The sequence below is a fragment of the Austrofundulus limnaeus genome, unplaced genomic scaffold (genome assembly GCF_001266775.1).
Source record: "Austrofundulus limnaeus strain Quisiro unplaced genomic scaffold, Austrofundulus_limnaeus-1.0 Scaffold1995, whole genome shotgun sequence".
Lineage (NCBI taxonomy): Eukaryota > Metazoa > Chordata > Actinopteri > Cyprinodontiformes > Rivulidae > Austrofundulus > Austrofundulus limnaeus.
In genome coordinates, this window is record NW_013954397.1 from 2,746 (window position 1) to 14,622 (window position 11,877).

The 11,877-nt window shown below is 36.4% G+C and overlaps 1 protein-coding gene across 1 annotated transcript; it reads left to right on the forward strand.

Moving 5' to 3' along the window:
* Window positions 1-62: 62 nt before the first annotated feature.
* On the forward strand, window positions 63-11,782 carry LOC106536828 (zinc finger protein Helios; the record flags this gene model as incomplete). Its single annotated transcript, XM_014034155.1, is given in 4 exon segments — window positions 63-1,178; window positions 5,187-5,288; window positions 9,204-9,392; window positions 11,615-11,782. Coding segments are annotated over 4 exon segments (487 nt in total), but the record flags the coding sequence as incomplete, so codon positions are not given.
* Between the last annotated feature and the right edge of the window lie 95 nt (window positions 11,783-11,877).

Sequence of the window (11,877 nt, forward strand, 5' to 3'; positions counted from 1 at the left end):
AACTTAACTTTCAAATGATGTAAACAATCATCTTAAGTAGCAAACAATTACATTTGAAACATGCTGTTTGGCAGTTTGCCAGCAGAGTTTTCCTTCTTGAGTGAAACTCAGAAAAGTTCAAACTATGAGGTAAACTTCAAGAGGCTTTTTTTGTCTAGTTGGCAAGATGTAAGGAAGAAAAAAAAACTTAAATTAAAAGTGAATAATAGTAATGAGGAAGTGTTAATTTGCAGCGGGTTGTTTTTTTTCTAATAAATGGTTAAATTTTATGTATTGAGGAAGTCACAATAATACTGTGATGCTAAGCTGCTTGGGGTTGTATTCATTACATTCATATATATACACCAAGTCCTCTATAAAATTAAAAGTAGATCAGTATCTAAAGATGTGGTCAAGTTTTAAATTCATAAGTGACAGATTTACGGCTAAAATCACTACATTCAGTTGATGTTCAGGGCACAAATAAAACACATTTATGGGAAGCTGAATGCTATAACTCCATTGTTTATGCTGCTAATTGCATTTTAAAAATACCAGTTTTTCACACAAAGACGTTCATTCAACATCCACAGATTTTATGGCATATCTTCATCCATTTTAGGAATTTGACAACAAAAGTAAAATATTGCTTCTAGCATTTATTTTCCTTTGATTTACTTACAGGTGTGTTTACGTGGACAGTCAAAGTGGCTTAAAGTCTAAAAGTTGGATGAGACGTGTATCAGTTTGTCTGCATGCAGAAAGCTTGTGAAACGGCAACATCATCAGTGCAATAATGTCTCTGCTGTTGACACAAGACCACCATTTTGAATTAACGTAACGCACGTCTGTTAACAACAATTCAGCTAAACATTTATGATAGTTTGATATATTTTTTAATCTAACTTGAACATAACCACTGTTGTCATGTTTCGCAAAACTGATGCCTCTGCTATGTAGGAACTACATATTTAGATTTTTTTCTTTTAGTACCTTAAGCAAAATAATGGATCTTTTACGTGAATAATAATAGCTTCGTTGCGGAAATCCTTTCAAAGTAATAAAGAATCAAGATAACAGCAAATGTGCAAAAAACCTATTCATTCTAAAGTTAGGTGATGGTTGCAATAACGTTTTTTTTTTACTCTACAGCACTCCTAAAGAAATTGAAATGGAGGCTTCTGCAGATTATTCAGCAAGTAAGTCACTAAAATCACTTGCTCCCATATGCAAAAATGATGTGCAGTTATAGAATGTTTTTTTTTTATTTTGCTGATCGAGATAATGCTTGTTAAATTTCCCATTGCATGCTTTTTTTCTGTTTTAACTATTTAAAAATTTTAACTCTCTCTGCATTCTGCTTCGACACTGGTTGAATACCGCCACAAAAATACAAATTACATATAAACATAAAAAGCTTGCAATCACATGATAAACATTTTAAGGGATTTTCCCCAAAGTGCAGTCTTTTTCCTGTTTAGCCCTAAAGGTAGAGAAAATGATGCATTAGCACTTCCTGTTGAAAGCAGCGCACACTGGATATGCGCTTTGTGGTCCTCCATGCCCTTTGTTGGTTTCCTTTGGGTAGGTCTCTGAATTTCTTCCCTGCCCCCCTTCGTATTTTGCTTTGTTGCACATATTTCAGAACAGCTAGCATATTGTTGATGACATCAGTGGGGACTTTTAGTTCTCCATTGAGGGCTTGTGTTTGTAGGAACACTTGGCAGGCGGGCAGGTGGAAGGAGAAATGGAGGCTCTTCTTTCGTTCATCCATCTGTGGGTTGCTTCTAAAATACTGACTTTGGAAATAATAATAATAAGATTTTTTTTTCTTTACTTGACATGAGAACTATGACACTTTGGCTTCTCTTTGGTCCCAGATGTTGTTATGTCCACACTTAAGACTGTGTGGAAACGAATGACGTACAGATCATTCACGTCTTGCTACACAACGAGACCGAGCCACATGTGTACAACCTCCAATTCTAAATCGTACTATTGTTTTGCATGTCCTCACTCATTGCTAATTATCCATTTTTCACGGGTCTTTGTTGCCCTTACCATGATAAATAAACTGCTGTGTCTACAAACATTTAAGATTACTTATGTGATAGCTTCTTTCAAACTATATGCATTGTTGTTTATCAGTGGCTTGAGTTCCTGTTAGACAAAGGTGGGCAACATTTCTGTTTTATTGAAAGCAATCAAATTGATTTAAAACAAATAGTTCCTGCAAATATGCATAGTGTTTCTTCAAACTTCACAGTCAGAGAAAAGTGTGATCTTTTCAACTTTTAAAACAGAAAGTTAACTTTGTTTTTTGATTTGTGAACACAAATAAAAAAATGGAAAAATAAAAGTATGGTCAGACAGGCTGGTAAATTATTTTTCCTAAATGCAATATGAGTTAAAACATATTGATTTTCATTAAAATAAATTGTGAAAATGTGTGAAGTGCAAAAATGTAAAAATAAATAACTGAAAATGACAACTTGAGGAAATGAGCATAGTGTGACATTTGCTTATGGCTGGAAGCTGACTTACCACTACATGTTAAGACTGGTTGTAGAGATTCCAACACAGACTTCAATCGGGAAAATCATTTAAAGTCGTGAAAGGTCATAAGAGTGAAATTTTCTGTATTTATTTGATCTTTACGTAAGTGATGGAAATAGTACCTGTGAGTCAGAGTAATGATATGAGACATGCAACCAGATAGTGTATAAAAATATGGGACTCATCGTTTTTTGGTTTCAATTTCTGATCGACTTGTGTCCGTAGTACAAAACAAACGTATGACGATAAAAGGAAAAATAAATTTAAAAAAGGGCACATCTTGGCATTACTTGAATTGACTGCATCTGGGTTTAAACATGTTTTTTTTCTTCCCGAAACATTAATTAGTGTGGTTTTGAGAAGACATGAGACAATAGAAATTGAGATTATGCTGTACAGTGACGTTTACTGAGATTCTTACATTGGTGCTGGAAAGCACTTTTACTCTCCCCATTGTTTTGACATTATCATAGTTTCATAGAAAGTCATCATTTTTCTCACGCCTCTACTTCTCTCATATAAACATTATGAATTTATCATTTAATGGAATCATTCTCTCTTTACCGAAGTTATGAAATGGTGTCACGTATGTTTCTTTATTCATGTTTCTGTCATTCTAATTACTCGGGGGATTTTCTCAAACACAAAACCCATATGAATACAAAATCATTTGCTGTCATCCGAATGTTTTTATATGAAATAAAATTGTGGGAGTATGCTTTGTATTGTCGTTAGTACTTTAAAGCCTTCTGCTGCCCTCGGTTTCAAAATGACCCTCTTGTGTCATTTGGTCACACGTGGTCATTCTTTTTTGTGCAAAGAACATTCCTGTTTAATATCTGTAACCACATCTACATGAAGCATTTACATGTACACTTTTAGCTGTAGTGCATATTTTTCATTTGATTTTTGTTTTTATTTAAATAATYTAGGTTAGACAGCAATCTCTATGTTCTAACGAAGGAGAATAAACCCTCTTGATGATACATGGAAATTAAATAAAAAATGTTTTATTCCACTAGACATGTGATTAAAGGTTTTCAGCTATTCTATACACATCTTTTCGTTTACCTATAAATACATCTAAATGTGTGATTTTTTTAAAAGTTAAATAAATTGTAAAACTAGAAACTCAATTTGTTACATTGCTGAGTGAATAACCAGACTAGGGAAGCTACACTCATTCAGTGTCAGTAATGAAATCAGCAATAATGACACCTACACTTTTTATGTATAGACATTTGTTCCTTTCCATTTGCAAACACAATAAATCATCCAAATTTTGTGTGTTACTCAAATTACCTTTTCCCAGCAAGTCATATCTGATTGATATTTTGATTTTGCTGTTCATAGAGGTTTGACTCAGCATTTGTAGGACACCAACGCAGACCTTTAATTCTGTTTATGAATGCTTAATCATAGCCTCAAACACTTTAGAGCAACCAGCTCACTAGTAAAGGTTTATACGGGGACCTTAAATGAGTTGAGCTATATGACAGTCTAACCACATTATTTTTTTCTTGTCAAAGATAATGTTACAGGGATTACATTTATGAGTTTTTTTAAGTCCTTAATGAAAGACCAATATACTTCTGTGTCTAACTGGGACAGCCCCGATCTATCACTTTAAAGCCTGAGCCTGCATAGTTATGGTGCTGCTTAGCATCTGTCAGCATCTGTTACAGAAAGCTAACGGAAAATCCTTCTTGACAAATCTGGGCCACTCCTGTCTCCAGGACAGCATGGCCAAGGGATAGCCAGGCCTGGTCACCTGAGATTTCCTCCAACCCCAATGTGTGCAACCTGAGCCCAGGCCCAGGGATTGCAACGTCTCCCAGTAAGGCCCACTCAGTGAGGCTGCCACCACAGTGCAACAATACAGGAGAGGTTGTCAAGTGAGTGTGGGATGGCCATAGCAAATGAAGACTTACAGTAACAGCTTTTGGTTCTTTCGCTGAATTATTTCAGACATTTACACCAGCAATAATATATTAAAACATTCCTCAAAATTTGACAGGCATTTATCTATTTTGGTTAACACTTTCTTTGAAACATTTATCCATTTTATTTATTTATTTTTCTCCTGTCAGTAAAGTCTTTGTAATGTAGTTGTAAATGATAACCTGCCGTAGTTCCTAAGGGATCTGACACCTGGGTCAGAGGGAGTGTTCGCCTGTTGCCACTGTATTGTTCAGGTGACCCTGACTGGGCTGGGGTGTAATGGGATAAGGGGGTAGTTAGCTCTCCCTCTGAGTGGACACTGGGCTATCCATAACCTGGATTTTGTACAGGTTGCTGAGAGGATGCAATCTGATCTACATTTGGTGCATGTCAGGACTGCTGCTTAAAGACAGCTGAGGTTTTTACACCCTGCATAATACAGACTTCATGATAATAAAGAACAGTCCTTTTGAGTGAGTTTGAAAAGAAAAATATATATATATATGTTCATATTTCTTAAGATTTATTTATTTGCCTGTGGCTTAAAAGTTTCATTATTAGTTATGGCTTAAAAAATTACCTAAACAATCACTTTATTATTTAATGTGATGAACAATGAAATTGGTCTGTCTTATATAACAGTATTTTTTCCCTGTCAAACGCCTTAATGTACAGCCCAATAAGGTTTGCCGTGTTTCTGTGTTTCCCAGGTAACGGCCAATGCTCTTCCGGTAAGGAGAATCCGAGAATGTCAGTGGATATGTCAGCACCTAATGGACAGACGGTTCCTCAGGGTCCTAATTCCCCCAGTGGTGAGTACCAAGTAAATAAACATCCTTGCAGTCTGACAAATGCATGACATACATAATCATCGTCTCCCTTAGAAAGTGCAAATAGGCTTGATTCTAATCACGTGCAGTGTTAATAATTCTTCATAAACTGGTTGTAATGTGACAGTTAAGGTGTGAGTTTCCACTTTACTTGCATAAAAGTAAACAGGTTAATAAGAAATAATAAATACATCTGCAAACAGAGGCCTCTATGCTCATCAGGTGGCTTGCATGCTGACTGTCACTTTGTTTATTAATATGGAACAAGTGCTTTTTTACAACAGCTCAACACTGGAATAACTCAGTCTGGATTGTCTCAAACAAATAATCCAATGCTTTATGATATGCAAAATAAATATTCCATATCTATATAGAATCAAGCCATTCAGCACCTTGCTGCACAATAACTTTGTCTTTACTAGGTTCTGCTAAGCCTTCTGACCAGAAAACTGTTTCTTGCAATGTCACAATGAAGCAGCAGATTAAGAAAAGGGGAAACAAAGCGAGACAAGGTGGCTGACAGTATTACAGAGACTATTTTTACCACCAGTTTAAGACAGAGAGAGAAGCAGCCGTGAGATGATTTTCTCAAAGAGATACTGCTGATTTATCTGCCCCCTAAAGGAAATGATGCCCTGCCAGACTTTAACTTGACTCTTTACTTGAAATCACCTCACACATGTTTTAAAAGTTCTCCATTAGTTGACAGTCCATTTTAGTATCCTTCCTAGAATTATTATTTTTTTCAAATCTTAAAATGGTCTTGCCCTTCCTTACCTTTCTGCGTTGCTACACCCTCACCTGCCCGTTCTCTCATTTCTGCTGTTCAACTGCATCTGACTGCCAAAAACTAGATATAAGCTCAGAGGGAACCACGTTTTTAGGGTTGTGGAGCCAAAAATTTGAATAAATTGCCTTTGCACATTAGGCAACTTATTTAATTGATTTTAAGCAAGTGTTTAAAATTTATCTTTTTTTTTCATTGGTGTTCAATAATTTGTAGATGCCAATTTGATGGTTTTATTGATTGATTATAAGTTTTACATTATAAATGAATGAATATCTAACACATTCTCGCACCCGACTCATCACATATTGACACTTTTCCAAGGTTCCCTCTGCGTCTTATTTTGACGCGTTGGGTAAACCCGTTGCGTCGTGTATTGACGCACCAGGCATTTACGGGTTCCCTCGGCATCCAGGTTTGACGCGTTGGGACGCAAAATATAGGGATCTTTGAGTTGTGGTCCGGTGTTAATACTATGGATCAGGGTTAATGGTTAATTTTAGGTAGTGGGGTCAGGAATAGGATGTCTAGGGCGAATATTATGTAATTTTTGGCTTTGGAACACGTAGTTGACGTGAATTTTTTGCACTTTCTAAAAATGGTTAATTTTAGGTACTAGGGTCAGGGACAGGATGTCTAGAGTGAATAAAGGCAATTTTAGGCTTTGGGATGGTTAGTTTTTGTGCATTTTATACACTTTCTGAAATCATGACAACAGATTCCACCCCATCTCGTCAATAACTGACACGAGGGGGGTACCCGACACGTCAAAATCGGACGCAGAGGGAACCTTGGAAAAGTGTCAATATGTGACGACTTGGGAGTGAGAATGGGTTGTGTATATAATTTACTTGCTTTATTGTATTAATACTTTGTACTTTTGAGAAGTTTAAAAGGGGTGTGTAAATAAAACTGGAATTGGAAATGAGTTGGTTGCAACTGCAGAAGCCACCCAACACATTTAGTTATTTGAGATTTTCTTGCAAAAAAAGTTGAATATTATTGAATATAGATAAGCGACATGAAGCATATAGACAAACTTACCATCAAACTTGGAAGCTTGAATGTGTCCACCAATTTTCTTTTCAGTTTGGCTGTCAAAAAAATGCAGAGGAAAAAATTACACCTTTTGAGTTAGATGACAGGTTGGGAGGTAATGTGACAGAATGGCTCCTTCATAATGTTTTGCTTCTGTCAATCAAATACCTCAGTCAATGATATCCTTTGTTCCTATTTCTTTAAAGATCATGGGGACCTCATGTACAGTATATCAAAATGTGCCATGACGTACACATTAAACATTATTTTGTTTTGTTTTATTCTCTTTGCTTTTGGCCTTAGCAACAGATATTCAAGCATTTCCTCATCTGACCACTCTATACATTCCTTTCTCCTACAATGGAGAGACAGATGTAAAGGCACACAGAGCTGAATAGCAAGGTCTTCTCTGTGTTGCCAGGATACAGCTGTCGAAGACAAAGCTTGTTTTCAACATGAGTATTGGGATGTGTTCTTCTGTGCTCCTGAAACATACAGTGGCAGATTGAAAAATACAGTCTCCTAATGAGCTGGTTTCCTATAATCTATAAAAAGAAAGCTGTCACATATGTACATTTCTTTTATTGGGCTTTGAAGAGTCAATAGATTCAGATCCAAAGCCTGTGAGTGTAGTTGACTGATGCAGTTTAATGGGAGGATTTTCGGAAGGAACAACCACAAAGAGTCACACCGTGATTATAGTCCCTGTTAATCCCAAAACAAGATGATCAGGATCAGTGAGTTGTGTTTACATACTGTTCTGCAAACTGCTCAGATGTTTTTTTCCCATTTCTTTTATTTTAAGCTGTACTCAAACTGGCCCTTTTCACATTTATTTAAATACACAAGCCTTCAAGAGTACCACATGTTTGGACACAAGGTACATAAAAAATAGAGTATTTTGAAAAAAGAAAATCAACTTCAAAAAAGTAAAGATGCCAAATCTCACTTGCACCATTTCTCTGTAATACACACAAAAATAAATAAATAAATTGATGCAAATCCATCCATCCATCCATTTTCTGAACACATTTTCTGTCACCGGCGCCCATATCCAGCAGTCGCAGTGCGAGGGGCGGGGTACAACCTGGACAGGTCGCAAGTCCATCACAGGGCCACGCATAGATACAAACAGCCACTCATTCTCTCACTCACACCTAGGGACAATTTAGAGTTATCAATTAACCTATCAGACATGTTTTTGGTTTGTGGGAGGAAGCCGGAGTACCCGGAGAGAACCCATGCATGCACCGAGAGAACATGCAAAATCTACCCAGAAAGGTCCCCAGGCCGGGATTTGAACCGGCGACCTTCTTGCTGAGAGGCATCAGCTCTACCTGAACCACCGTGCCACAACTGATGCATATATTAATGATAATTTTATTCTAATTGGCCTTTGTCAATGCTTTGTCAGAAATAATCGCCATTGTTTAAGAATTACAATTTTTTTTTATATAAATTAATTGAAAAAGTAGAAATTATAGCTATTTTTGTTATTATCAATATTTGATTTTAATTATTTTTATATAATCAATTTGTTACATGTAGTAATTGATAACCAAAAAACTTGTGGAAGTCATTTTTTTCTGCCTCCTCCCACTTCCATAAACACACCCATACACATACATTGTTGCACAATCTTTTGCCCTTGTCATCCAGAGAATCTCCCATTGCTAGTCAGCAACAAGCAGCCAGCAATGGGCCTCTGACACTCCTTTTTTTCTCCCCAGGGACAACTCTAAACCAGACCATCTTGTTTCTTACTTTTTTTTTGTCTTACCATCTCTTATCATCTCTTCAAGTCACTGTTGATCCTACTTCATTCTGTCTTTTGACTGAGCTGCTACTTCCAAATCAAGCCCCTAAAAGTATTAATTTGCTTCTTAGCCAAAACGTCACCAGCATATACTGTTTTAATGCACAAGTTGTTTAATGTTGATATATTTATTCTTCATTATTATGGTGGACACTCACCCACATACAGTAACCAAATGATCAGCTAATCAACAAATGGATTTTACTACCCATGAAATGTTAGAAGAATCACATATTTTGTTTGTTTGTTTTTAAAGAACTGACAATTAAGCAAGAGGAAATGATGGATGAAGCTGAAAACAGCAGCCCGACAGCCGAAACCATGGTTCAAACAGGAGATGAAGGCGTAGCACAGGATGAATCAATGACTAGCAGCCCGAGCGATACACAGGATAGCTTGTCAGGACCAAATGTATCAGCAGACACAGGAAATCGGCAACCAAATGGTAAGGAATGTGTTTCCACGTAACATTTTTACAGTGTGTAAAGAAATTACAAACATTTTTAGATGCTGTTTTTTTCTTTTGTTTCTTTTTTTCCTATCCAAGATAAAAAGACAATGAGTCAGACACCTTTCTTTGTTTTTTCTTGACAGTGGGTGGAGTCTTGTTACTTACTTTTAAAGAACAGTTTAGTCTTGAAATGATTATCAGGGAAAAAAAATATCCTTGGAATCTTCCGTAACCTGTTTCAACTGACGCCATGACTCCTTTAGCTGTCACACCATCAAGGTCAAATTTCCAGTTTTCCTTTTGGCTGGAAAATAAAAGCTATGCCACCAGAACACAAAGAAGTGGCGTACATTAAAAATAAGGCATTCAGATAAAGTCCTGTGAAAATTACAGTTATGTTTTCAATTTGTTGTTGCTAGCATTTTATGCCCAAATTATTTGTAAAATCAAGGAATGAAAACTAATAAAGACAGATTATTCTGGGTTTAAAGAGCTATGGTACATAATCGGCTTCAATGATCTTTTTGAAGCTACTAATGAGCAAGAGTAAAATCGAGCACCATAACCTCAAATAGAGGTATTATTCAAAAAGAAAAAAAAAACAAGTAGGTCCTCTGGATGGGTTCTTCTTTAGTGAAACGTTTCGTCTCTCCTCCAAGAGACTTCTTCAGTCTGATGAGTTTCAGGTGAACTCAGCCTTACAAGCACTGCCTCCACATGGACTAACAGGTTAGTCACATGCAAAATAGGGTCATCGCCTAGCAATAGGCTTGATTAGTCTTGGGGGCGTCGAGCCCCACCTGCACTCACTACATGCGCATAACATGACACGGGTCAGGTGGTGGGGCACATGACCCTCTATGAACAATAGAGTTAATCAAGCCTATTGTTAGGCGATGGCCCTCTTTTGCACTTGACTAACCTGTTTGTCCATGTGGAGGCAGTGCTTATAAGGCTGAGTTCACCTGAAACTCATCAGACTGATGAAGTCTCTTGGACGAGAGACAAAACATTTCACCAAAGAAGAACCCATCCAGAGGACCCACTAATTTTTTATTTTTTAATTTTTATTATTATTATCATTTTTAATTTTGCCATTAAAAATGTCATAAACGTGTGAACTTTGTGGGTATAGTGTTATCTACAACTCACAAATACATCTAAGTTGATCTCTATTCTTTCTAAAAACAACAGAAATGCAGTTATCCCAAATTATTTTATTGTCTAAAAGCACATATTTGGTATCTCCTAACTTTGTTTACAAATAGAATGCATATTTGAACCTCCATATCCCTATTTGAGTTTTACTTAGATTATCTCAACATCTACTTTTAAATGATATAAGTTCCATTTATTGTGCAAAAACATGAATGCACTTTTGCTGCAGCGGCCCTTATGTTGTGAAACAGCCTTTTAGTTTTGATCAAGCGTGACTCCTCAATTGAGGCGTTTGGGTGACAGATTAGGGCATTATTCTATTTGATTTATTCTATTTGTATTTATTTATATTTATTTTTCATATTTTATTTATTATTTATTATTTAATATGTTTTGTTATTAGTTTTACTTGGTTTTATATTTTAGTTTATGCTTACACATGGTATGGATGTGTATGAAAGTATTAGATGTGAGGTGATGTGAAGTGGTTTATTGGGATTTTGGGAAATGTTTGTTGCCATTGAGAAAGCATGCATTGCTGATGGATTTATGGTGACTTACCAGAGCAATTTCACAAAAACAATGTATAGCCATGCTTTTTTAAAGACAACTTTAATATCATACGCTCTAACATATTAAGTATACAAAACACACAACGTAATATTATAATATTGTTTTTGCACTATTTGCATGGATTCATGACATCAAATTCTGCCTTTATTTCCACACACAGCAGGGATGGTGTATAAAGTAAATGAACACAGTGGTACTTGTACTTGTTCAGTTTAAATAAATAATAAATGCCAGATTTAGATATTGTTATACTGTATGTTTAAAAGTCCCACGTTTTGTGCAGTCCACCATACATAAACCACAGATAGCTAAATTTATTTACAAACCAAATTTGTTATTGCCTGCTATGAAGTGTATGTTAGAAAAGGTAATGACTTAAGAAAATAAATCAGCAAAACCCTGTGTCACCAGACTTGTTGACTCTCTTCCATCAACAATCAGTCACTGTGGRGCTGGTATTGACTTCCTGTTCTTTCTTCTCTCAGGTGAAAGGCCCTTCCAGTGTAACCAGTGTGGTGTGTCGTTCACCCAAAAAGGAAATCTGCTGCGACACATTAAGCTGCACACTGGTGAAAAACCCTTCAAATGCCCCTTCTGCAGCTACGCTTGCCGACGACGTGATGCCCTTACTGGCCATTTGCGCACTCATTCTGGTAAGCAACTTTCTCGGGCTACTCTCTTCCATTATTACTCATTCACTTCTGCTTCCCTGAATGGACCTTGTTGTACAACAAGAAGTTGCTCTCAA